General features: G+C 53.6%; 1 protein-coding gene across 6 annotated transcripts in view; it reads left to right on the top strand.

The window, feature by feature from the left end:
• The window catches only part of CUX1 (cut like homeobox 1), a 377925-nt gene that overhangs the window by 304513 nt on the left and 46048 nt on the right, over positions 1–27364 (top strand). For 3 of the 6 annotated variants that reach the window (XM_061209654.1, XM_061209653.1, XM_061209655.1), the window contains exons 13-20: positions 3099–3147; positions 3867–3963; positions 4974–5645; positions 6797–6862; positions 8167–8268; positions 9473–10311; positions 12574–12739; positions 13285–13341. In XM_061209654.1, the coding sequence (XP_061065637.1) occupies positions 3099–3147; positions 3867–3963; positions 4974–5645; positions 6797–6862; positions 8167–8268; positions 9473–10311; positions 12574–12739; positions 13285–13341 (2048 nt within the window). The remainder of the gene's footprint in view (positions 1–3098; positions 3148–3866; positions 3964–4973; positions 5646–6796; positions 6863–8166; positions 8269–9472; positions 10312–12573; positions 12740–13284; positions 13342–27364) is intronic. The other 3 variants (XM_061209658.1, XM_061209657.1, XM_061209656.1) reach the window with 1 other exon arrangement.

Below are 27364 nucleotides of genomic sequence, written 5' to 3'. Positions count from 1 at the left end.
TAAGGAAACACCGTGTCAGCGAGGGGGCAGCTGCGGGGTCCTCGGCTGACCTCCACCACTGGGCCGCATCCCGGGCTACCCAACATGGCGGGTGTTTGCACTCAGGCCTATGCCTGAATTCTTTGGACTTTTTATGAAACTCTGTGCATAAAAATTGCCAATATGCACGGAATCAGGGGAGATACTGCCTTTATAGGAAATGTAAAATATGAGCTTATTTTTCAGCTGTAAGTTCCCCAGACAGAAGGAGAACGGAGCAAGGAAACATTTTCCAATTGAGGCCTCACACCTCCCTGGCTTAAACTATGGGACTTTCTTCCCCCGGCCTCCACCCGAGAGGCAGCAGCTGAGAGCTTGTCATCCTTGGTTCTGATGCTCATGTTCTCACGCTTAGAAGCTCCCTCCTTGGGCCCCGGCGCCCAGCCTGACCCTCCCGCCTCAAACTCCTTCCCCTGAGCTGCCCTTGGCCCGCCTAGAGCTCACGGGCAGTCCCCCCACAGTGCACACGGCCCCCCCTTGTCCTTCTCCCTCGCCTCGGAGAGTCACCCGAGCTGCCCCCTCCTCCCCAGCCAGGTTGGCAAACACTGCAGAGGAGTCCCTGGGCCTGGGTCCCTGCGGGCTCCGGGCCTCTCCCCTGCTGCTGGCCGCCTCTGCTTCCTGGGGGACTTGCCACGCCCTCGGCATACCCTTCTGCCCCCAGCTGCACCCCGACCCCTCAGCAGACCCCCCCAGTGCTCTGCCTGACGGAGGGGACAGACGCCCGCGGCTCCCGGAGCCTTTGCCTCGAAACGACTCCTCTGGTCTTGGCTTCTCCCCCCGCCCCCACCCCCCCCCCCCACCCCGTCTCTCCAGGCTGACCCCGCCACGCTGGTCCCTTCCTTCCTACCCCTCCCATCAGCTCTTCGCTCTCGCTGACATTTTTAATTTCTCCTTTTAAAATAAGCCTACACCCACTCCCCATGCTGTTCTTCAGATTCTTAATTCCATTCCCGCGGGTTTGCTAAAAAAGCCCACTGGAAGGCCCCTTCGACCTTCTCGCCCCTGCGTCAGGAGCCTTCTCTCTGGCGGGGTGACCCCCGGGAGCTCCGCTCCCTTCTCTCCCCGCGCATCCTCACCCGCATGACACAGAGGGACTCTGCACGCCTCCTCGGACAGCCCCTCAACTCTCTGCAGGGCCAGCTGCTTTGAGCTCTGTCCTCTCCCCCACCCCATTTCCGGGAGGTATATTTTTTACTTCTCTACCCGCCTCCCCATCCCTTTCCCTCTTCTTCCCGCCTCAAAAGAAAAAGAAAAGACAATGTGCACCCTCCCTAGTGTTGAATCGGAAAAACTGACTTGAAGGCCTTCTCCCGAGCCCCCGCCCTTCCCAGGCTGAGGCCGGTCCCACACCCCCTCCTCTGAGTTCACCTCTCTCACCGAGAGCCAAGGCTTCTTGGCCCCAGGCTGCTCCCTCCCAGGTCCGCCTGCCTGGCCACTCGCTGGCCCTCACCCTCTCCCAGGACAGCCTCCCACATTCCTGCCAGCCCTTCTGCTACATCTGCCCACCACGGCCCCAGCACGGCCCCATTCAGGTGGCTCTTCTGCTAGAAGGTGTCCCTGGCTTCCCAATTCCTGGTGATCCACACGCCCTCTGGATGCGCACCAGTGCCCGTTGCGTCCCATCTCTTCCCCTGAGGTCCCCACCGTACCCCACCCCAGGAGTCTGTAAAGCATTTTGCTCCTTCAAGGCCCTTCACAAACACTGACGTCTCATGAGACAGAGCCGTCTCCTGCCCGGGCTTTCTCCTGCTGGTGCTGTTTGGATCTTGTCTTCCACCCAGAGTCACCTGTAGGGTCCCTGAGGATGAGGAGTGGTTCTGAGTCTGCACAGCGCCAGGCACATAGTAGCTGTCGGTAAACTTGGTCAATAAATGAAGACTCTGATGTTTTCAGTATAAATTCAGATGCACTTAGTCGTTTCTTACATGATCCTAAAGAGGCCCTCAGACAAGAATATAGCTGCAAACAATGTGACAGCCACGAAGAAAAGACAGGCTTGTCCAGACTGCCCGCCTCTTCTCTCCTGGCTGATGCAATGCGGCCCAGGGTTCTTATTATTCTCGGTAGTAGCTCATCATAAGACAAAATTATGAGCTCCTCCCTGTTCCCCTTTTGTTAGTTTACCCGACAGGGGCCACTACAAAGATACAACCACAGGGAAGCTAAGAGCGGTCGGCTCCTTACTGAACCTCCCGGGGGCCGTGGCACAGAGGGGGCCCCTGGGCCCCGGGCACGCTGTGCTGTCCGATGGCACTGCCGTTGATCTTAAAGAAGGGCCGAGGCTAGAGGCACAGCTGGGAGAGCGCAGGAGGCCCAGTGCCCGGGATGGAAGCTGCCCTCTTTCTCACCTTCCCGCCTCGAGCGTGAGGGGAGCACCTGGGCTCCTTGGGGCCACATGGACCCACAGAAAGAAAGGAGTGTCCACGTGTGCGGAACGCTGTGAACAGCAGTCCTGGGCACCTGCGCTCCCTCAGCTCTCGGACTTGTTGACACAGGCCGAGACCGGAGCGGTTTCCATGGTAAGGAGAACAAAGGAGACGTAAGCCCTCGCGCCCACACCTTGGCAGTGGCTCCTTCCCCAGCCTGGGCTGCAGACAGTCCGCTGCCGCCTTTGAGCCATCCAGCGGTGGGCCCTCGCTCCTGGCCCATCCCCGGGCGGCAGCTGCCAAGTGTGCCTGAGGGGCAGCGGCCCGGGGCATAGGTTCCTCTCCCCAGCTTCCTCGTTACAGCTTTTTCAGCCCTTCTCAGCTTTACAAATACATTCCACTTACAGCAGTGTTACGTCTGCGTTCAGCTCAACTTTAAAATTATACTCTGAACAGACCTGGTGTGATTCCATATGGAATGATTTACATGCTGGGCAAGAAACTTTCGCTGGCCAACTGCTAGTCGAATAGTTATTCCAGAGACGCTATCAGATGATAAAGCTGCCAGGGAAGTTGTTAAAGTTGTCAGCTCCTCGGTTCCTGGAGAGCAGGAAGCGGTGACGTGACCGCTCGTGAGTGCGGCTGCCCCCAAAGGTCCGAGCAGGGGTAACGGCTCTGTCTTGCTCTCCGCAGCATCCTGAAGTCCATGGAGTTTGCTCCGGCCGAGGGAGCTGGGACGCAGGTACATGGTCTCCCTTTGCTTTCCGTGTGCGTGAGCGTCCGCGTCACTGCTTCACCATCGCAGTGTTTCTCCTCAAGAATATTTCACCAAGTTAAAGCAAATTATCTTTAACTTAAAAGGGGCAAGAAGAGAAAAGTTAGTGTCTTTCAAACTGGTAACTGCGTTCACGTGAAATTGCAGTTTAACTTGGGCAGGTACTAAGAACGTGGGTACAAACAATTTCAGGTTGTGTTAAAAGATCAGCCCCAAATGGACTGACTGACTTAGGAATTTTTATTATCTACTGCCTCACGTGGACAAGAAACGGGCAAGATGACAATGGCACACGGTAACCCAGTGGCCAGTTAAAATTTTAAGTCATCACGTTGAATCCCGCTCCTGATGCCCAGAAGGCAGCCACTGACTCTTGGTGGCTGGCACCCAAAAGAGATCACCTTTGCAGGCCTTTCTGACAGGTTTGTGTCTCCCATTGCCTAACAAAGCATAGGTCTAGATGCTCGGATTTGGGAACAGAAGAGGGAATAATTAGCTGTCTGGAAGCTGTGTGAGCCTAGAAAGAGAGAAATTACTTCAACTGAAATGAGTTATCTCAGAAAGGAACTCGAGTGTTCTCCACGTGCGTGGAGCATCCTCGGGGGCAGGGCGGGGGGTGGTCAGGTCAGAGCGGGGATCCTGGGGGTCTGGCGGCCCCGCGGTGAGCCCCGCTCTGCCCCGTCTAGGACTCATCCAGGCCCCTGGAGGTACTGCTGCTGGAGAAGAACCGCTCGCTGCAGTCCGAGAACGCCGCGCTGCGCATCTCCAACAGCGACCTGAGTGGTAGGTTGACAGGGTCTCGCGTCCGCTTGGCCCCTCCCGGGGTCGAGGAAGAGGAAGACAAACCGTGAGTCTGGGCCGATGCATGGCGGGCGTCACTGGGCGATGAGAACCTTGACTAACAAGTGTCCGTCTCCTCCTCGTCCTCCTCACCCCCCCGCCCCTACCCGCTCCGAGACGGTCCAGGCAAGGTGCGTGGCCGCAGGGCGTCTGCGGAGCGCAGGCAGGGCCGTGCTGCGGGAGAGCCCACGAGGGCGCTCGCTCGCGGACGGTGGCTTTTCTGGTCTCTTCTTGGTTATGCGGCCTCTCCCGTGGTGTTTCCGGGGCTGCTTCCAGGGCCAGGCCCTGCCCTTCCCGGCTCAGTGGAGCTTTTCTTCCTTTGTCAGGTTTTCCTTGGGAACGCCTCCCCCATCCTTAGCCTTTCTTTGCTCGTCCCAAAGTGGTGGCGTCACTGACTGCTTCGGGTTTTGGCAGCTGGTAAAGCGTTTAAGAGTGTCTCGGGCTCCGATGATATTTCATTCTTAAAATGTGCGCGCCTTCGATCGAGTGGACTCGGTGCGGTGCATTCGCCTCAGAGCAAGTGGTGTGAGAATCCGTTGGTCCCAAAATGTCAGTGTTTGCTGCTCCTCAGGTGGGGCCCTTCTGGTTATAGCTCAAATGCTAGAGGCCCGATGAGAGGCCCGCGACCTGCCGACTCTTTACTGTGTGTGGTACCGGCTCCTTGTCACGTTAGGAGTTTGAGTCTATGTCAAGGGGAACTCTCCAGGCTGCAACGTACAAGAAAGGTGCAAACATGAAATGCATGTTGCTTGTTTCGGGGGGCCTCGTTTGGCTAATTTAAAAATTCAATTGAAAAACAAACCAACACACCTCATTGGCCCTTGTAAAAAAAAAAAAAAAAAAAATCTGCACTTTTTTTTTTTCCCTTTTGCGGGGCAAACTTTGCATCTTGGTCTTGGTTTTTTTTCCCTTTTGAATCCCCCATAATGCATTATGTTTGCCCTTCCTTGTAGGGTCAGCCAGGAGAAAAGGGAAAGACCAGCCTGAGAGTCGGCGTCCTGGACCTTTGCCGGCCTCCCCTCCTTCTCAGTTGCCCCGCAACACGGGGGAGCAGGCTTCCAATACTAATGGTACACACCAGTTCTCACCAGCGGGGTTAACGCAAGACTTTTTCAGCTCATCCCTGGCAAGCCCCAGCCTGCCCCTGGCTTCTACGGGAAAATTTGCACTAAACTCTCTCCTCCAACGACAGCTAATGCAGTCCTTCTACTCCAAGGCCATGCAGGAAGCAGGAAGCACAAGCACGATTTTTTCAACAGGTCCATACAGCACAAACTCCATATCTTCCCAAAGTCCATTACAACAAAGCCCTGATGTAAATGGCATGGCCCCGTCTCCCAGCCAGTCAGAAAGTGCTGGGAGCATCTCCGAGGGCGAGGAGATAGACACTGCAGAAATCGCCCGGCAGGTGAAAGAGCAGCTGATCAAGCACAATATCGGACAGCGCATTTTCGGACACTACGTCTTGGGACTGTCTCAAGGGTCCGTGAGCGAGATTCTGGCCCGGCCCAAGCCGTGGAATAAACTGACGGTTCGCGGCAAGGAGCCGTTTCACAAGATGAAGCAGTTCCTCTCGGACGAGCAGAACATCCTGGCTCTTCGCAGCATCCAAGGCAGACAAAGAGGTGAGAGACTCACGGGTCGGTGCCCACGTGTGAGCCCGTCATGGAGAGGTGTGTCTGTGTGTGTGTGTGTGTGTGTGTGTGATGAGACATTTGTGCATCACACCAGGTACAGCTCTCAGTCCTGCCATTGCCAGAGCTCAGGGCCGAGGGGCATGAGCTAAGGCTGTTAGACTTGTGGCGGCGGGGGGTGGGGGTCTGGCCTCTGAAAATCGCTCGGCACCTCACGCGTAGTAGACTCGCTATTTCAATACCACGTACTGAGTCAGCGGGAATTAACTCACGCTCGGCGTTCTGATGCGTTTCGTGTCCAGTGATCCTTCCGGCCTTAGGTGCTGGCCTCACGTGGGGAGGGGCCCGTGGGTACCACCCGGCCCTAGAGCAGCAGCATTGGCCGGGGGCGGTCCTCACGCGACGCTGGGTCCACGCGGAGGGCAAGCCGACCACGTGCGCCCCCCTCCTCCCTCCGCACCAGTGGGAGCGAGGCCCACGGTCACACTCCCCGTGTTTACGTCCCGCTAGCGGTCTGTTTAGCATTACCGGCGAAACATGCCTGCCTTGAGTAAGATACATGAAAGTGGTATTAAAACACACTTCCTACCCCCCGCCCATAAAAAGATAAAAAGTCCGTCCCGTCCCTAACTGCAAGAACTCCTTCCCTCTTTAACGACAGGGGATCCTTCTGCTAAGTCAGCAGTGATAGAGGAAGGGACTCTTCTCAGACGCACTTGAGATTTAGACTCAGAGAAGGCAGACGCTTCAAACAGCGTCCGTTTGCACAAAGGGCACCGAGCCTCTCACGGCGATGTTAACCGAAATTGACTGTCTTTGGATGATTAATGCGAGCTTTGTTCCGGGGCTGGTGGGCGATCCGCTTGGCGGCCCTCCTCCCTCCGTTTGACCCCCGTGGCGCTGGTGCCACAGGCCGCCACCTAGGTCCATCTAATCCCCTCTGGTGGCAGAGCCGTGGCCTCTGTGAGCCACTCAGCCAGGGAAGGGCCTCTCCGAAGTTTCTAGTGACTCCCAAGTGGCACAGGCAGCCCTGAGCCCTCTCTGTAGTGACAGGCGGCTCAGATTTCATATCACGCAGCCCATATCGTCAACACCACCATCCCCCTGATTGTTTTGTTCTTACCACACTTGTTTTTCAACAGAGAATCCAGGCCAGAGCCTGAACAGACTCTTTCAGGAAGTACCGAAACGAAGAAATGGGTCTGAAGGTATGTCGCAGGCAGGTGTTTTTCTTTGCAGTTAGTAACCTAGGAAGCAGCATGTCCTTAGCTGTGTATTTGGGTTAAAACTGTACAGTGTGATTCTGGCCTGGAACCTGATGGAAAAACAGAGCTAGTAAGTATAAAACAAAGCACGGGTTCAAGTACGCACAGCCCCTTCCCCCTGAGCTGCCCGCGCTCTACTGAGCGCAGGAGGGGGCGGCACTGCTAAGATGAGCCCCAAAATGCGAAGCCCACACCCGCCCCCCCTCTTAGATTCAAATTACGCCTTTCCCCATTTTCTCAGAAGCAGGTGAAAGAGTAACATTTGTTGCTCTGAGAAGAAATCAGGTGACTGAGTCAGATGAGATACTGCTGCTTCCTTGTACCTTCCCTGAACTATGAAATATGTCGAGGGCATGACAGAGGGGACAGATCCCAAATGGAACTGGCTTGCCAGCCCCCATGGCACTCCTTGGAGTCGCAGCTTTGATGGGGTTTTGTCCCGGTGGTTTGCTTGTTTTTAAATGGTTTAATGTGGCGGTTCACACTTAGTGAGGTAGTGACCAATGCAAACACGTGGACGGCTTCCGGGAAGAACCGGGGCCAGCCCCCGGGCCGTAGTAGCTTCAGTGCATCTGTGCACGTGGCTGCTCGGCAGAGTATCACCATGTGACCGAAAGACGGAATTCTTGTCCTTTAGGAATGTCCGCAGGCTCCTCTCCTTGTTCATAAATTTTCAAAAGATAGTATGTGATAAGAGACCCGAAACTTTTAACTTAAGCCTTCAGCCTCTTCACCTTGTACGAGCAAACGATAGCGAGAGAATCAGCCTCCACCCCTTGCCCTCTCTACCCATTTTTCCGCTCTGGGATACTGGCCTCAAGGACACGTACAAAGCCTTGAACGTAGTCCCAAGCCAAAGCAGCTGTTGGAGTTGTTTTTAAATGACTCACAAAAAAAGCGTTGCCTTTTAATCCTTCATCTTTTTCTTATACCGGATTAAATGATTCGCTCTCCCTGGTCCCAACCCACGGGTGACGTCCAGCTTGGGTAATGTGAGAGCTTGTCCCACTGGCTGAACACTGTCTGACGCCAGGTGGAGTCAGTAGGAAGCCCTTCCTGCCCCGGGGCCGTGGTACCTGCTGTGAAGTTGCACGCACAGCAGGTACAGGTAAACGGGAGGCCACGCCTGCCTCCGTGTCATCACCGGCCTCAACTCGGCAGCTATTTATCAGAATGACGTCTTTGTGCAGCCCTAAATTTTGTTCCAGGTGTGAGTTTGATGTCATTGGTGTGGCTTCTCCCTGCAGGTAACATCACCACCCGGATCCGAGCCTCAGAGACCGGGTCCGATGAAGCAATCAAGTCCATCCTGGAACAAGCCAAAAGGGAGCTGCAAGTACAGAAAACCGGTACGGAGTCCAAGTCTTCGACCACTGTCTTCCACACTTAGTTAAAAGAATTGTCATGAGCGTTCTGGTCAGCAGTGATTAACTTTGTTTAAAAAAAAAATAGAATGTATGTTTTCAAGCCTTTAGGCAAGCACAGAGGGGAGCAGGTCTGTGTGATGTCTATTTTGCTAATAGTTACCATTCTAGGTCATTCCCTAGCATTGACTCAAGAATGTACCCCTGGCCTAGAATCTCCGTGACTTAAATTAGCAAGTAGTTTGTATCAGATTCCCTTTTTTAAGTGCAACACAGGCTTTTGCTACTTGGGTATGTACTTGACCACAGCTGCTTTACGGAACAAACGTTGCCAGGGAGGAGCAGGGAGTGTTAAAGGGTGGATGTCCCCACCTCTGCAGTCAGTCTGCTTCAGGAGTCGGCCCTCAGAGCTCCCGGAGAGCTGCCTTGTGTAAGAGAACACCCACATTTCAGCTTCTCTCCGGCTGAGCTTTGATTGAGAGGCGCACCAGGCTGTAGATTCAGCTCAGACCTTCCGCTAGAGAGGAAACCTGAGTGCTCTACCCGGGGTTCAACACAGACACACCCCTGCCCTGTGCCCACGAAGCCCCTGCTCCGTGGAGTCCTTCCACCACAGACGTGGTCGCGAGGCCCTACCAGGCCTGGCTGCAGGCAGCTGTGACCGCTTAGCACCTGCCACCACCTGGTCACTCCCCTGGGTTCCTGAGCTAGGGCCTGCCCACTGACCCCCCCATTGGCCCTCCCCCTCCCCCTCCCCCTCCCCCTCCCCCTCCCCCTTGGTGGCCGCACCGTAGTCACCCACCCGGAAGGGGATCTGAGCTAACAAAACCACTGGAATTTTGGGATATAGCACATGAGAATGTTAAGTTTAAAGTCATCCCGGAAAGAGAGTCACAGAGCATTTGCACACGTACCCCCCCCCCGCCCCCCATCACACTCGTGATCACAACTTACCCCTTCGGCTGGTGTGTCGCGGAGGCCATGTGGTCGCACAGCAGGCGCGTTGGCCCCTCTATCACTGCTCGGACAGGGTGCGTGAACGTTTCACGACGGGGGAAACGTCGGAGAAGCAGAGCCGTGAGGTTCTCCCCAGTAACCTGCATGCGGTGGCAGGTCAGGTCAGGATGAAGTGGAGTGAAAAAGCACGGGGCGGTGCCGCCACCGTCTCACCTCTGTGTTTGCTCCGCAGCAGAGCCGGCCCAGCCTTCCTCGGTGTCCAGCAGCGGGAACTCCGACGACGCCATCCGCTCCATCCTGCAGCAGGCCCGCCGCGAGATGGAGGCCCAGCAGGCCGCCCTCGACCCCGCCTTAAAGCCAGCGCCGCTGTCCCAGACGGACATCGCCATCCTGACCCCCAAGCTAATACCCCCCTCGCCCATGTCGTCGGTGTCCGGTTACTCTCCATTAGCCGTCTCCCTGAAGAAGGCCCCCTCGGCTCCCGACTCCAGCGCCCCCGCTCTGCCCAACCCCCCGGCCCTGAAGAAGGAGTCCCAGGACGTGCCCGGGCCAGACCTCCCGGGGGCGGCCGACTCCGCACAGGGGGTCCTCAGACACGTGAAGAGCGAGCTGGGCCGCAGCGGCGTGTGGAAAGACCACTGGTGGAGCGCCGTCCAGCCCGAGAGGAAGAGCAGCGCTCCCCCCGAAGACCCCAAGGCTGAAGAAGCCAGCGGCGGGAAAGAAAAAGGCGGCAGCGGCAGTGGCGGGCAGGCGCGGGCCGAGCGCGGCCAGCTCCAGGGCCCCTCGTCGTCAGAATACTGGAAGGACTGGCCCAGCGCCGAGTCGCCGTACTCCCAGAGCTCAGAGCTGAGCCTCACCGGAGCCAGCCGCAGCGAGACACCCCAGAACAGCCCTCTGCCCTCCTCCCCCATCGTGCCCCTGTCGAAGCCCACCAAGCCCTCGGTCCCTCCGCTGACCCCCGAGCAGTACGAGATCTACATGTACCAGGAGGTGGACACCATCGAGCTCACCCGGCAGGTGAAGGAGAAGCTGGCCAAGAACGGCATCTGTCAGAGGATCTTCGGGGAGAAGGTAAGGGACTCGATTTGGGAGCCTGGGTCTTCCCATCTCCCTTCACTGCTTAGGACTGCGTATCTGTCTGGAGAATGTGGCCATCACCCACTTAATTAACCAAAGAGCATCGTGGCTCGTCCACTCCCAAACTTCCGGGGAGGCTGGCCAGTGAACGCTCCATTTGCGGCATCCCCGTTGGGGGCCAGGTTCTGGGTGAGGCCCTCTCACCCTCTGCAGTCCTTTAGACCTCTTGTCACACTGTGAGGGGGTGGCAAAGTCGCCATTTGACAGATGAGGAAACCGAGGCTCAGGGAAGTTAACTATGTGCCCCAAGCTAGCAGGTGACTGAATTGAGTTCTGTACCCCCAGCCAAGTGGAGCCCAGAGGCGCCTCTGCAGGCTATTTCGGCCAAAAGGATCTGATCTGATCACAGAGAGAGACGACCAGCGTGCAGAGAACCAGAAGGCACTCGATAGAAACAGCAATGTAAAGCATAGTTGTACCTCTCTCATAATTCAGAACGTGCTTGGGGCGCCAGAGGGGTGAAGCAACCTGCCCAGGGATGCACAGCTAGAGGTGGCACGGGCAGAGCTGCACAGAGCCCAGGCTGTGCCCAGGACTGGCCCCGAAGACCCTTGTTTCCATGTCGGCCATCCCTGGCTCATGAAAGGCCATGGTTTGTGGATGAGATCCCAGACCCTTTCTGTTCTTGGCACTTCCTGATCACTGAGATTCTGGATAATGGGGATTTACCAGGCCTGCAAAATATAAGATAAACATAATACCCCAGGATAGTCTTAGATTAAACAATGAATTGCTGAGCATAATGAGAAGCGCTCCAGTCCCCTAAAAGGCAGCCTCCCCGGGACTTCCCTGGTGGCGCAGTGGTTACGAACCCGCCTGCCAGTGCAGGGGACACGGGTTCGAGCCCTAGGTCCGGGAAGATCCCACATGCCGCGGGGCAACTTAAGCCCGTGTGCCACAACTGCTGAACCTGCGCTCTAGGACCCGCGAGCCACAACTACTGAAGCCTCCGCGCCTAGAGCCCGTGCTCCACAACAAGAGAAGCCGCCACAACGAGAAGCCAGCGCACCGCAACGAAGAGTAGCCCCCGCTCGCCGCAACTAGAGAAAGCCCTCGTGCAGCAACGAAGACCCAATGCAGCAAAAAGAAAAAAAAGACAGCCTCCCCGAGGGCCACGTGGCTGGGTCAGCAGTGGCCCGCCCCACAACTTCCTACCCGCCTTACCAGGTCCTGCCTTGAGTTCAGTGTTTGCGATGTACCGTGCTATGAATCCTTGAAATATGGTTGTGAGCTCTTTGTCCCGACTTTGCAAAAGGTGATGGGGTGAATAGAAATGAGGATGAGAATTTAAAGTCCCTTGAAATTTCTAGTTCAGCGTTGTAAAAATATCATTTGAGAACATTTAAATAGACATTTGTGCTCATGCCTTAAATTTAGCAGAGACTTAATAGCATTGAACTTGTTTGGCCCATGAGTGCAGTTTATTCTGGAACTTGAGAACTTTTCAAAGAGTGATCGGATGCAGCCCCTAAATATCTCTGGGCTGCATCTGTGTCCTGTGGGGGGTGTTTGTGCCCATACATATGTATGGCCATATGTGAGCGTAACAAAGTCGGGTATGTACGTGCAACTTGTCGATCGTCTGCAGTGAGCTTCACTCCCAGGCTGGCTCCTCGGTTGCCACCAGCTCACCTCTGGGCCCCTACCATCGAGCAGGATGTGATCAGAGAGAGCAGACCTTTGTAAATGCCAGGCTGGCCCGGCGCCAGCAAAGGAGACGGGCGCCCGCGTCCCGCCGGCATCCGTTGCTCCTGCTCTAAAGGGGTCCTTGGCCCCCAGCACCTCGGCCTTTGCTGGCGCCACCAGGCAAAGAGCAACATGGTTTCAGTGCTTCCTCCTCAGGTTGTCAGGACGACAGCCCTGCAGGCTTGGCAGGATCGAGACCCTGGGGGGAGCCCCTCCCCTCCGTTTGCCCACCCTCCTCTCCCTGGGAGCTGAAAGCTGCGACTGACTGTGACTGTGGCTCCCCGTGCCAGGGCATCAGCCCACTGGTGACCTTGAAAAGCTTATCCCCCACCCCAGGCTGTTGCCACCCGCCCCCAGGGGTTGGTTCCGTGCTCGGCCCCAGGAGTGCTCCCCGTGTGCCATCCATCCCGACCACACCTCCACATGGCCATGCGTGTATCACTAACACATTCTGCGGCCTCACACCAAATCCGGGGTGCTGATGCTGTGTGTCTTTGGTCGCCATTCCAGGTGCTGGGCCTGTCCCAGGGCAGTGTCAGCGACATGCTGTCCCGGCCGAAGCCATGGAGCAAGCTGACCCAAAAAGGCCGCGAACCCTTCATCCGGATGCAGCTCTGGCTGAATGGCGAGCTGGGCCAGGGCGTCCTGCCTGTCCAAGGACAGCAGCAAGGGCCAGGTAAGGGCAGCCCCGCCCTGGGCTGCTGCAGGTGGTGGGGGAGGGGAGCCTGTGCGGGGAGACCACCAGCCACGCTGTCAGCTGCTGCCTGAGAACCGCCCCGCTTCCTCCACCACCTGTTGCCATGGGACTGACTCAGTTTTTAGGAGAGAGAAGATTGTGCCTAGCTAATTTTATAAGCAGCAGAAAATGAGTTACCAATTAGGAAAATGCTGTTTATACATAAATATAGGTAAAAGTCAAGTAGCTAAATCAGGGAATCAGGAAAGGAGATCAGCCAAAGGAACAGAATGAAAGATCTCATGGGTGACGGCTTCCGCCTGCTCTCCAGCCAGTGGCCCAGCTTTCTACCGGCAGCGCTTTGCCTGTCAGCGTGGACACCCAACCCCCGCCCCGTTCTGGCCCTCCCCGTAAGGAGTGGGTGCCCTCCCTTGGGCTTTTGGGGCCCTTATTGCTGTGCCCCCTCTGCTGTGCTCCAGGTATTAGGAAGCTGTAACCCCCCAAGTTTGTTTCCTCGTTTAACTGTACCCCTTTCTCTCGTTTAGTCCTGCACTCCATGACGTCACTCCAGGACCCCCTGCAGCAGGGCTGCGTGAGCTCAGGTAACTAGCCATGTCTGGTGTTTTGAATGAAACATTTCCCTGCCTTTTGTGTTTTCCTCTGGTCTGTACTGGGGAGACTTGAAGGATCCCTCGTTCTGGATCTGGTGAGCTGAAAACATGGTACCCTCTAGGCAAACTGGATTCGTCGAGGTCGTAGTTTCTAATGAAGAAGGAGAGAGTCGACGGCCGAGTGCAGGTTCCTCCAGCGTTTTCTTGTTCCTCACCGTGTTCTTTCATCAGTCCGTCGGCTTCTAGGTGTGAGGCCCTGTGTTCAGGGCTGGGGGCTGGGGTCCGAGTCAGAGACGGATTCTGTGCTCAGGGGGCTTCCAGTCTTATAGCAGGGGACAGGGGACAAGGAATGGGCATTGCAGTTCAGGGCATGACACTCAGGAGAGTGGGACTGAGGTTGGGGTCCAGCCTGGGAGCAGGTGGTGGAGGGCCTGGAGCCCGGGCCCAGGAGCTGGGGCTGCTTCCGGGAGGCATCTGAGAGCCCCGAGGCCCGGTCTTTGAGGTCACATCTCCACCACGCGGACCTCTGGACACGGCAGCCCGGGCTGGCCCACATCCCTGATTCCTGGACCCCCTCCTTGTCCTTCCTCTGTGCCCGCTTGTGCCGGGCTTTTCCCACCCAGCTCTCAGGAACAGCCAGCATCGTGAGCTGTTCCTCTTTTTTTCTTTCTTTATTTTTCTAAACATGTTGATTAGTCTCCATATCCCATTGATTCATTGAAAACACAAACAAAGCTAAGTGAGGAGCGTGGAGCCCGCCAGCCTGCTGGAAGTTTTACGAGGGAAAACACGTGTCGTGAGGGGAACAGCTGGGCGGCAGCGGCCGCCACGGCTTCGAAACTCCAAACCCGCACACAGATGCAGCCAGAGTGTGCTGGGTGCAGCTAAGTTCCCGGTTGACGTTTTCTTGTGTTTTGGGTGTTCCATCTTGAGGGGTGGAAGGCTGTATCTAACCCAGGCTCTTGGTTTTCTTGGCTGGACCTCTAAATGGAGTGGTTGGCCCTCTAGGAAGGATCAGGTGTACTTCCTTCTCCCTGCCTTTCTGCATTGGCCAATTTCATTAGCAAGTACTGGAGAACTTACACAGCACTGGCGCCCGTTCAAAACACATTAGAGAAAATAATGGACGTGGTTGTTTGTGCTAGAGTTTTGCGGACGTTTGCATGGAAAATTCTCCTTGCCTCTTGCTCTAATGGGAAGCTGGTCCCCTGTTAAACTCTCCGAGTATCTGCTGCCCCATCAGAGTCAGGACCCAACTTGGCAGAATGTGACTAACGGTTTTCAGATCAAAACCCCTTGTTCCAAAATAAAATAAGACATCGCCTGCAGTCCCAGGTCGGTTGTGATGGATGCCAAAACCTTCCCCGTGTCGGAACAAATCCTTAAAGAATGGCTTTTTACTTTTTATTGTATAGCAAGCACTCGCTGCCGTGCTGCAACATTCCCATGACAGCCACATTTCCAACCTGGGAACAACTCACAGGGCTCCTCAGAGAGATGTAAGTGATATTTGTAAGAGATCAAATTACTTTATAAAATAAGGAGATTTAAACTCTTGGGGAGCCTGCAGATTGAAGGAGGGAGGGAGGCAGGAGGCAGTGAGCCCCTGGGTACAAGTGAGCGCTGTAGAACTTTCCCCTGCTTTCTGTGAAGAGGCCCAGGCAGGCCTCTCGACACTCTCCACAAGACGGGAGGTGGATGGCAAACCTCTCAGTCGACGTGCCTGTTGTGAGTCAGCAGTTGGGAAGCCATCAGTAGAAATAATAATTATGGTGATTGTGGAGAAAGGTGGAAAACTTATTTCTTACATTCTAGGAAAATAGAAATTTTTTTTTTAAGTCATGATGGTAGCTAAGCGAAAATGTTTCTCTGGATCAGGAAAGACTAGAAGGTGCTTGTCAGAATGAAAAGACAGATGATCATATAGTGGCAAGATTGTGGGTGGTAGTTTTCCTTGTTTGAAATTTCTTTACTATCAGCGTTATCCTTTCAGGAGTGTTTCTAAAAATTAAAGTAGCCGTGCCTTTCGGGATGTGGAATTTAGATTTGAAAAACAGAATTCTCTTATAATGATGAGTGTTGGTAAATCAGTGGGATGAATGACTATTGGAGACCCCAGGATCTTTGACAGCCTAAAAAATCAGTGTCTGGACTTCCCTGGCGGTCCAGTGGTTAAGACTCGGCGCTTCCAATGCAGGGGGCGCGCGCGGGGAACTAGGATCCGGCATGCCGCGCAGTGTGGCCAAAAAAAAAAAAAAAAAACAGTGTCTCGGAGGAAGTATTCAGCATTGCTCCCCCAAAGGCAGGGGAGTAACACCTCTGGCCTAGGATTTCTCCAGGATTCTGATTCCCTGCTCTCGCCGTGGCTACCATGGAATCCTTCCAAGAGGCCCCCAGACCCAGAAAGATGCTCTGTCCTTGGTGGTGGGCTCCATGAGGCCTCTGCCCAAGGCAGCTCAGCGTGGTGGCAGCAGATGGCTGCAGGAAGGTAATTCTGACCCTGGGTTGGTCTGTTCCTGAATACTGGTGAGAAACACTCAGTGTCTGAGAATCCAGGCTGCCGAACTGGCCCGGCCATCGGTTCAGCCTCCCAGGTGTGGAAGGACTTTGGAAGACCCGCCTTCTGTCCACAGCCTCGGTCTGAGCAGAGATCGTGTGGGTCTAATGCAGGGCTCTGTGCTTAGTTACCATGGCGATGAGGTGCCCCGGAGGGTGGAGGGCCTCACTCAACTAAACAGCAAACTGCTGACACGGGACTCTGTTCTCCTCGCTAAGAATTCCTGTCTGCCTCTTTCTGCCCAGCCCTGTTGCCCTCAGCGTCTCCATTTTCCTTAATGATTTCTGTGTCAAACTTGCCGATCAGGTTTATGATAAAGGAGAGAGAAACTGAAGTTTCCAGTGCATCATCACTTTTTCCTCCTGGTGGTTGTAACCATTTCTGGATGTTCCTTTGATGATTCGAGACTTGGGGTGATGGCCTTGGACACTGAGGAGAGTTGATGCCACTTTCAGTGAGTGACCTGCGCTGTTGAGGCCTTGATGAGGAGAATGGAGGGTTCCATGCCAATCATATGAGTAACTTAAAAAAAACAAAAATGGTTTTTAAAGGACAGAACTTCAGATCAGTTACCTGTTCCTATATTTCCTGGTAGTCTAGTTTTACATTTTTTTTTATATAAATTTATTTATTTTTGGCTGCGTTGGGTCTTCGTTGCTGCGCGCGGGCTTTCTCTAGTTGCGGCGAGCTCTTTGTTGCGGTGCGAGGGCTTCTCATTGCGGTGGCTTCTCTTGTTGCGGAGCGCAGGCTCTGGGCACGCGGGCTTAGTTGCTCCGCAGCATGTGCGATCTTCCTGGACCAGGGCTCGAACCCGTGTCCCCTGCATTGGCAGGCGGATTCTTAACCACTGCGCCACCAGGGAAGTCCCTTTATACACGTGTTTCTGTTGGCTTCTTTCAAAGTCCCCAGTGTCTTGGGTTGTCGTTAATCTAATATGGCAAGACAGAGGTGCAGGTAGTCCTTTGGGATTGGTTCTCCGAGTCTCCCATTTGTTTGTCTCCCATCCCAGCTATCATGCACCTGCTACCCTCGCCCTGCGTAGCAATAGCAGTGCTCAGGAGAAGCAAAGGAAGCGCTCAGAGAAGGAGAAAGGAGGGACCAAGTAAGGCTTGTTTTCTCTTGAGTGTGGCCTGTGGTCATTGCTTATCAGTTAGGAGGGTGTTTTTTTTTTAAAGAAGAAAACCTTGAGATGTAATGTACGTGTGTGCATCCGTGTAGGTAGTACGTAGGTACCTAGTTAGATATGATCTACAATTGGATTGTTTTTTTCCTTTTCATTCCTTAAAGCTCATTTCATATTCATGGTTCCTTGGTGTGATTAATCTTTTTGCCCCAAGGGAAAGAAGGAGACAAGAGACAACTCCAAAGCGGGGAGAAAGAAAGGGGAAGGAACAGATTTTTCTAAATGCGACTCAAGTCACTCATCACCTTATGGAGAACTGACAGGAGTCGCCCATGCGCTCAGCTTTGTAACTTTTTACTCTGGGAGCACTTCGTTACTGTAGCTCACAAGCTTCCACGCCCAGATGGATTATTGCAAGCTGTACCGACGAAAGGGTGGCCCAGTCTCCTCGGATTAATTATAAAATACCCAGCTTTTTCCCAGCGTGTCAGGCAGGAACTGCGGGTTCCAAATCTTCTCCGGCCGTGAAGAATTCCATGGCTCCTTGTCCCTGTTCTCACTCAGCAGACCACCAGTTAGTTCCCTCTTGAGAAGATAGCAGCTGCGTCCCTCTCTAACGTGGGTGGTCCCACGTGTGCCCCCTCCCTGACATGAGCACCACGGGGCTGTATGCTGCACATGGCCTTACGCAGCCCAGCCGGAGAGTCCCAGGGCCACAGCTCCCGGTTAGGGACAGGCCAGCCTTCCTTTTTAATATGCATAATGGCTCTTGCTCGGTACCCATGAAATGACCAGGAGAACACGTCCACAGTTTTAGTGCTTTAAACTCAGCTTCCTTGAATAAGCAATCAGTTCCTCAGTTTTGGTGACTAAGTCAGGGTGGGGCATTTGGATAGCACATTAATAAGAAGAGGAAGGGCTAGTCGAACCCCCAGAGAATTCCATGGCACCATCTAAAGCAGGCAAAACTCTTTGTTCAGTGCCCTAGACTGGAACTGAGTTGATTTTTTTTTTTCCTTTCTTTTTTTTTCTTCTCTTTTCATGGAAATACATCAGTGAAAGTAACTATTGGTGCTCTCTGAAAAGAACTCTTCTAACCCTCGTTTATTTTGAATAGCTGAAAAGATTTGTATATACATAACTGATTTATACATGGCCATAGACAACAGATCAAAAACAAAAGAGAATTCTGGAAAGCCACGTGTGAGCTAGGAAGTGACCCCTCCTGAGCAGGTGGCCGCTCTGCTCATCATTAGTCCTGGGGCTCAGCCTCTGCCCCCCGCTCACCGGCCGTGAACTTGGTGGCCGGAAGAACTGAGTGCCCATTCATTTCTCTCTTTCTTGGTTGTGCCCTGCATGACGGCATTTCAGTGTTACCAAGAGTGCCACGATAAAGGAATTGTCTATCCTAAGATCAGAAAAGTCAGGTTTCTGGAATCAGACGCAACCTACCTTACCGTTTGTCTGTCATCTGGTACATGTGGGCGCAGGCCGGTGGGGAGGCCCGTGGTGCTGAGGGCGCCCCAGGAGGTGGCTGGGCCGTGAAGGACGAAGGGGTCAGGGCGGAGAACATTCCAGGTGGAGAGCTCTGCGGGTGCAGACGTTCATTGATGGCTGAGGACGGGGCATGTGCGGAACCTTTGAAAAAAAAGCGAAAATAGTAGAAGCCCCGACTTTAGAGGCCTTCTGTTTTTCTTTTAAAATAACAGAAGGAAAGTGGATTACGGAGGAATTTTGTCTTTTCTTTATGTAGAATAGGGTTCCTGTTGCCACCTTAAGGCTTGTATGATAAGAAAAAAAGTATGGAGATCAGGACAGAAGGGGGGCTCCTTGCTCCTTTGAGGTGACCTCCGTCACCTGCCCCCGTGGCGGTACTGGGTCCCAGGATGCCCAGCCTGCCGCCCCGTGGGCGGCTCTTTATTGAGAGGAGGTGGGCTTCCAGAGCGTGGAGAGGCAGGCTGAGGCTCAGCACACCCAGGAGCGGCCTCGGAGGGCGGGAGGGCAAGGCAGTGCCCACCCGGCCCTCAGGCTGGAGGGAGGGAGGACGGCTTCTCATGAGCTCCCCGGAAGCTGCGCCTCCCTGCGTTACCTCCGTGCCTGCACTGCCTTTTCAGCTCTCCTAGCCGTTCCGGGCATTTGTGGGATTCCTGGTGGCGCCTGAGCACGACCCTGAAACTGCCTCGCTGCAACATTAACCAGGAAGGCAGAGGGAGCACGGAGAGGCCCTTTCACTCCTGGGACGCCGGGGGGCGGGGGGGGGGGCGGTGGTGGAGCTGAGCCGGCCCGGCCTGCCCTCCCCTAGAGCACACTGTACCTGCAGGCCCCGCACAGGCACCCCTGGAGCAGCAGCCACTGAGCCAGCCAGCCCACTCGATGTTTTCGTCTCAAAGCAGCAAATGCTGTCACCACGATCCCTGGGAAAGGCTGCTTCTGCACAAATCAGCCCCCAAGGGTCTCTGCTCCTTGAGTGGGATTTGTCACTGGGTCTCTCCAAAAAAAGACAAGAGAATCAGAGTAACCCAGAGTAAGAGACTTTTATTTTTAATTATGGTTTGTGGGTTTTTTGGGGTTTTTTTTTTTTTAATAAGTAAAATGCATCATGGCTACAAAATGCAGGATTTAAAAGAGCTTACACCCTTTTTCAAAAATAAGTCGCCCTCCTCCCTCATCCCCAGGCCCCCAGGTGCTCTCCCCCAAGGCCCTCCTGTTCGTTGCCTTCAGAGAGTCTCTGCATCTAGATGTTTGTTGCACACAGAAGGGAGCACGCAGTGCTCAAGGTGTGCTTTGCTTTTCTCACCTGGCAATAGTCTGTAGAGACTGCCCTAGGCTGAGACATAAAGAATTTCCTCCTCTTTTCACTGCTGTAGGGAATTCCTGTATCTGGACATACCATATTTTATTTAACCAATCACTAGTGAGAGATATTTAGATTGATTTTTTTTTTAATTTTATTTATTTTTATTGATTGATTGATTTTTTTTTTTTTTTTTTGGCTGCGTTGGGTCTTTTGCTGTGCGCGGGCTTTCTCTAGTTGCAGCGAGCAGGGGCTACTCTTCGTTGTGGTGCGTGGGTTTCTTATTGCTGTGGCCTCTCTTGTTGCGGAGCACAGGCTCTAGGCGCGCAGGCTCAGTATTTGTGGCACACGGGCTTAGTTGCTCCGCGGCATGTGGGATCTTCCCGGGCCAGGGCTCGAACCCGTGTCCCCTGCATTGGCAGGCGGATTCCCAACCACTGTGCTACCAGGGAAGTCCCTAGATTGATTTTTAACAGCAGAACCTAAGAAATGATCCTGCGGTGAGCAGCCTTGAGCACGTGTGAGCGGCAGCAGGACGCGGTGGCTCAGAGCCGACTGCAGAGGGCTCGTCTTGTCTCGGCCACTGAGCATCTGTGTGGCCTTGGGCAAGTGACTCGACCTCTCTGTGTCTCAGTTTCTTCTCTAAAATAGGAAAAAGAAAGTACCTATCTCCTAGACCTTCAGGAGTTTTAAATGAGTTCATGTATAAAAGCCTCCAGAGCAGTGGCTGGCACAGAGGAAGTGCTACTTGAGTGTTTGCTTTCCTACTGCTGCCCTTGAAACCACTGCCATTATGTCATTTCGTGCGCACACAGATAGCTATAGAATAATGTACGTGCACACATGAAATGTCAGGCTCCTGGCTTTAAAACAGAAAACGGGTCCAGCACTCACTCCTTGGGCGGAGACTGTCAAGTGAGAGCCTGGCTGGGTGGCAGCCGGCACAAAGGGTCAGCTGCAGGATGACCTGCACGCAGCTCTCCAGATTCCTGGCTTCCCTGAAATGCCGTCCATCTTTGAAAATTGTCTGTCCATCTGCCATTCCATGAAGTTCACCCAAAATCTTGAGCTTCAAGAGTAAGACTACAGGTCATCGCTCAGGCCATTTGGGGCAAACTAGTGCAGAGCCAGGCCATCTCGTCTGGATACAGGGGTGACTGTGGGCACAGGTGAGCGGCAGTGCCATCCCGCTCAGCTTCTCTTGGTTGCCTGGCCTGGACCCTCGGTCCTGGCACGCCCTAACTGCCCGTTAGGAGAAGGCCCCGGCAGGTCTTTGTCACGGGCCTCTGGACACGTCTCCTTTCTCTTCCCCTTAGACTTTCTTTGGAGAAGGGAATTTACAGTACATTGGGCATTCAGTACAAGAGGCAAAAGTAGGTCACAGGTGCAAATGAGGACTTCAGTTTTCAATGGTTTGCTTCCAGGGAGGGATGAAGAAGCTTAAATGCTTAAAAATCCTCAGGTAATTTTTAAAAGGTGGTAAGAGTACAATGAAGAAACTCATATATTTGCACCTTTTATGTGCCAAGCGCAGCACTAATACCTTGGATCCCTAAGTGGATCAAAGTGGAAATGATTTATAAATAAATTTATTAAAAAATAATAATAAAATAAATCAGATCCAAGATGAACACTTAACAGAAAATCAGATGCCTCAGTTACCCCGAGAGGCATGCCCTTGTGTTTCAGGCTGGGAGCTGGGTAGAAGGGAAGGGAACCCAGCAACAAATCAGTGGCATAGTCAGAGCCCGGTTTATGAAGTTTTGCAACAGAAAGTGTATGACCCATCTGGCCTGTGATGTGGGTCCATGCTGCTTTGAAACCCCTTCCAGGCTAGATCCAAGGAAGATATGCACAGTGGCCCAGGGTTCTTTCCCGTGCAAGGACAGCGCCGCCCTTCAGCTTCATGCCCTCTCCCTGCTAGTGGCCCTCAGCCAGCCCAGGACCCAGGGCCCCGCCCCCTGCTGACTGGTCCCTGGGCCAGGGTCATGCTCAGGAGTGAGAAAGGGGGTCCCAGAGAGAACGAAGCAAGCCAGGCGGCTTCCGTCACCGGCTTCATCTTGATTTTGTGTTTTGTTCTTCCCTTTGGAACTGGATTCCTAAATATAGCCCGAGTCTGAATTGGCAGATGTTGGGTTTGTCCTTTACAAGAGGGCCAAAATTAGTCTGTCATTTGGCACCTAAATAAAGCAGCCAAACTGCCTTTGTACCAACTTTGCAATGAGGAGGGACTGAAGTTGCCGCATTTCTCTCGACAAGGAAACTTTCTCGGAAGCTGGAGCAGCACCTCTGAAGCCAAGAGGCTGAGTCCAGAGGGATATGCCTTCCTCCCGGCTAGACCCTCTCGTCTCTGAGTTACAGTCAGTTTGTTCCACGTAGTTTAAATACCTCATGAGATTGGAAGAGGGAGGATCAATACCCCACAGAAATAGCACTTGGAGAGAACAGCAGTGGTGACTTTGATTTGGGGAGGAAAAGAGCAATCTGTCCGGAGTGCCTGGAGCTGGGTGAGCAGAGGGGCCCCCCCAGGGGCAGCAGAAAGATGTTATAATCAATTACCACATCATAACACTGATGTATGATAATTACTGAGTGTTTCTCCTGAGATAGTGCAGCATTTGGCTGGGATGCAGTTCTTTCATGGTCCACTGCCTGATTAATATGCAAATAATAGGCTGATTGCATGATGAATGCAGAAAATGAGTTCGCTGATAACGTGAGCACTGAAGCGGGAAGATGATAAATTACTTTTACTGACTGTCGTACATTAAGTACCCTTTCTCAACAATTTCATCACAAATTAAGTAAAGCAGAATGGAGAGATTAGGAGGATGTGTAAAATAACGTACCTTAATAGCTTTTCTTTCTTTTTTTTTTTTTTATAAATTTATTTTATTTATTTAGTTTTGGCTGCGTTGGGTCTTCGTTGCTGTGCGTGGGCTTTCTCTAGTTGCGGTGAGCGGGGGCTACTCTTCGTTGCGGTACGTGGGCTTCTCACTGCGGCGGCTTCTCTTGGTGCGGAGCGCGGGCTTCAGTAGTTGTGGCTCGCGGGCTCAGTGGTTATGGCTCGTGGGCTCTAAAGCGCAGGCTCAGTAGTCACGGCGCACGGGCTTAGTTGCTCCGCGGCATGTGGGGTCTTCCCGGACCAGGGCTCAAACCCGTGTCCCCTGCATTGGCAGGCGGATTCTTAACCACTGCGCCACCGGGGAAGTCCCCTTAATAGGTTTTCTGATACCATCACATGCAACGAAAATGTCACTTGGTTCTGCTCCGCACGGCCTGGGGCCCATGTAGGGCCAGATGAGTGCACTCACCTGCGTGTTGTTGGGAAGCCGGGAAGCAGCCCACCACACCAGCTATTCATTGAATCAGCGAAGGATTCTCTAAGGAACATTCCATCACAGGCCAGACGTCACCTGCATGCCAGGCTGCCTGGCAGGGTTATTGAGAGGGGACAGGCTGCTCTTGGGGCAAATGCTGGAGCCTCTGCGCAGATGGGCACTTGGAAGCCTGCTGTCCACCAGGTGCCTGGAGGGAAGGAAAGTTTCTGAGCTGCAGGCCTAAAAGGCTCAGAAGGAAAACACTATTCAAAACCACCTCTTAGCTCCTCCAAGTCTTAGAAATCTGGGAAAATTAATGCCACTGTCAGGACGGCAGTATGAGCTGCCTGCCAGAGAGAATCAGTACCGGTGAAGGATGGGCAGGTCTGCCCAAAGCCAGAAAGGAACCCTGGAGGAAGAAAACACATGCACACGGGCGCGCACACGCACACACGCACACACAGTGCTTCATCTTTGATTACAGCAGAGCAATTTAACTAGAGAGTTTGTTTTTACTCATCTCAGTAATATATATTTAGACTGTTTGTATGACATACATTTTCTCTTAATGCACAGGGACGCATTGATAAGTGTTCATACACACAGCTGGTTCGGTAATAAGGTTACTGAAGGTAATTTGAAAGCATTATTTCTAAATCAGTGTGGATCTGTAGAAAAGCTAGGAACAGCGGGAGCCCTGTGCTCCTGAGGCCAGCCCAACCGTGTCACCAGTGTGGTCCCCGCAGCCTCGCCAGCCTGGGAGTTCACTACCAAAGTTGAATTGTAACCTAAGGAAGGTTTTTAATTTTTAACATTCCCAAACTCTGCTTTGGACATGCGTATTTCCTTGAGAGCCTGTAAAAGATACACAAGAAAAATCATGGAAGCCTGAGGGGCAGCAAATTCACATCCCGAATGCCCGGCAGTGCCCACCCCTCGGGTGAGCGCTCCTGGGCTCAGGACCACGTCACCTGGGCAGCTTCCCCAGGTGCTTAGATCCTTCCCTGCCATGTGCTTTCCCGGTTCGGTTCAAGGAGAAAAGAGGAGGGTGAGAAAGCATCCCAAGAGTGAGGGAAGCACAGGTGGCACGAGGCAGTGCCTGATGGGAGGAGCCCTGTAGACGCGCGAATCACAGCCTCACCCCCTGCACCCCGTGCTGCGCTAGGACAGAGGCGACCTGCTAAGGACGGCCCTTCCGCCTCCTCCCTCCCTCGAGCGCCGACTTCCCGCCACGTGTTCGTCGTCCCCTCCGGTGAATCGCAACCAAAATGGAGCTCAGCCTTTTCTCCCCAGAACTGTGAAAGCACCGCCATCCCCATGGTCACCTGAGCCAAGGCCCGGGCAGCTCACCTCGATCCCCCTCTCCCTCTTACGCCTGCCCCCTCTGTCTCACACACACACACACACACACACTCACGCTCACACTCACACAGTTTCTGTTTCCTAAACCTCCAGAACCATCTCTCTAGATTGCATATCGGGCTGGGGCCCTCCCCTCCTTCAGCCCCTTCCCTGGGGTTAAAGTCCCACCTTCTCAGTGTGTGACCCTGCCCCCTGCCTCCTCGGTCTCTTTCTTGTTCCCTCCTCCCCAGCCTCAGCTTCAGTGTCACAGTGCTGCGAGCTGCCACCACCCCCTGGACGTCCCCCTCCTAGTCCTCGGCCCAAGGTCTTTGTGACAGCCAGCTGCTTAGTGATGTCTGCCTGGGTCACCACTGTGCCCCACCTCCTAGCACCCCGCCTGGCACTTAGAAGTTTCCCTTAGTGAATGAAGGGCACAGGCCCTCTCTTCAAGTGGCTTGGAAGTCAAGCTTGGGGATGTAAGCTGGCACAAGTTAAATAGAAACCTTGCTTTTATTAAACAGGTTTTCATTATTAATAAGTAAACTGTTGTGGCTTTTAAGTCACTATACGAGTTCCTTAGGCAGACTTTTTTAAATGTTCACACACATACACCAGCACCTACTGTCTCCTTTTTACTACTGAAACAAAGAGTGAGTGATTTGGTAGGTTTGCTGGGATTTTCAGTGACCTAAGGCAATGCCCAGGGCTGGCTGAGGACCAAAGAGTATTGCCAGCCCGGGGCCAGCGAGGAGGGCAGGCAGGGCCTGGCCGTGGGAGGGGTGGGCGCCAGTGCGTGATGCCGCCTCTTTGGGATTGGGCTTTCCCCGGGCCAGGGGGAGACCCGCCCGGACCCTTGGGGATGAGGCCCGAGGCCCCCCGTTACCCCCGCACCGGCGTCAGGCGCAGGCCCTCGGAAAGCAGGCTGTTTTGTAGTGGGGCCACGTCACGCGCTCCGACATGCCTTAGTGTGTTGTTAGGTTACTTCTGTTCCTTTCTCGGTAGCAAGCATGCAGTGGCTTGGCGGGAGGGGTGTGAAAGGTCCTGCGTGTCTCCGAGACGTCTATGAACGTCTCCACGTATTCTTTCAAGCCTCTGCTAATCAGTCCAAAGACCACGCATACGCAAAAGCAAAATGCTCCGTGTTTTGTGGGTTTTTTTGGATTGTTATTGGCGTGTAGTTGAATTACAATGTTGTGTTAGCTTTCGGTGTACAGCAAACTGAATCAGTGATACATACACATATAGCCACTCTCTTTTAGATTATTTTCCCGTATAGGCCATTACAGAGTATTGAGTAGAGTTCTCTGTGCTATACAGCAAGTCCTTACCAGTTACCTACTTTACATATAGTAGTGTGTATATGTCAGTGCCAATCAAAAACTCCACGTTTTTTATGTTGGCCGTGCCTAACGGAGATATGTGGCTGGAGAAATAGGATGGGGGTCCCGATGGGCCCCGAGCATCTGCTCAGAAACTCGGAGGCAGGGAGCCCCCGCCCCGCCCCCCAGGAAAGGTTTGGTGCTCGGGGATGTTAGAGAGAAGGTCTGACGTCACCGTGTGGCACTAAAACCCAGGCAGGCAAATTAGACAGCCGTTCACTTCCGACGCAGAGAAGCTCGTTACTTCTAAAGAGGCCCGGCGGCCATGAACCCTCAGGTGGGGGGTCTCTTCAGACAGGAACCGCGTGAGCCGTGAGCACGTCCCTATGTTTCGGCTTGGGTTCCGTGTCCCCACCACGATCTCCACATCTGAACTCGGCTGGGAAGCATCCCGGGCTGGCAGTCATCCTGCGGTGGCCTCTGAAGCTGTCATCACTGTCGAGGCCCCTCAAGCTGGGCAGGGCCCTTCCAGGCCACCAGGGCTCCCGCTGGACCGAGGACGACAGCACCGGGCACTCCAGAACCTTCTGCAGGTCCTTGCACGGCCGTGCCACTCGCAGCGCCGAGGCTCCCGTCTCCCCTCGGGCTCCGTCTCCGCCCTCTGCCTCCCCGAGACCCCTCTTCCTCGGCTCTTTGACTTCCTCCCTCCCTCAGTCATGTTTCCACGCGCCAGGCCGTGACCCCACTGCTCCCCCAAACTTCTCCTTCTCTCTCCCATCTTCCATACTTGACAGTCTGTAGAGTCGCTTGGAATTTCCTGGCTTGGCGCAGGCTCAAAGCCTAAACTATGGACATAATGAAAAGCGGTGCATCAGACCAGCCGCCAGTTAAATAATGTTTGGGTTCTTGTCAGAATGTCACAGAGTGCCCTGTCATTTTGTTTCAGCAACTTGTCCTTCTGAATGCACAGTTCGCCTTATGGCATGCCAGCAGTAAAAATGTCACTTACAATAATTACTTTTTGGTGAAAATGCTTGCTGACTTCCTACCTTCAAGCTGTTTTTTACACAGTGGGGAGATAATAAGAAATGACTTTATCCTGACTGCTCAAATGAGCACTAAATGGAATTTGGGTTATTATTACTGCAGATAGAGGGCTGGGTATGGAAATTTAAACAGTGGATTGGGTAATCTGCAGAGAGATTTGTCTCTGAAAATTATGGCGGGTGTGGATTTTCTACTGGCTTCTACTGAAAACTTAAGGCAGCTGTTGTTTGCCTGCTGTTTTTGGAATATAATATTTTTCATAATCCTTTTATAGTTCCTGAAAGCTCTGTGTATTTCAGAGGGCCTTGAGTCACTGTCTGTGCTATCTGTGTCTTACTAACCGGGCTACTCTTCTGCAAGATTCGAAGCCTTCCCCAAAAAATTAATCCACACACATCACTTTTTAAATGTAACACCTTACTGTTGCCATCAGAATTGGATAGATGGTCTGTGTAGCTGGGCTCTTAATGCAAATCACGCATTTTCAGTTGCCCCAGTCCCGCAGGCTGCAGA

This window comes from Eubalaena glacialis, chromosome 13, assembly GCF_028564815.1.
Source record: "Eubalaena glacialis isolate mEubGla1 chromosome 13, mEubGla1.1.hap2.+ XY, whole genome shotgun sequence".
In the NCBI taxonomy this organism is placed as follows: Eukaryota; Metazoa; Chordata; class Mammalia; order Artiodactyla; family Balaenidae; genus Eubalaena; species Eubalaena glacialis.
The sequence above is the reverse complement of the archived record's forward strand: the minus strand, read 5'-3'. Positions and strand labels throughout refer to the sequence as shown.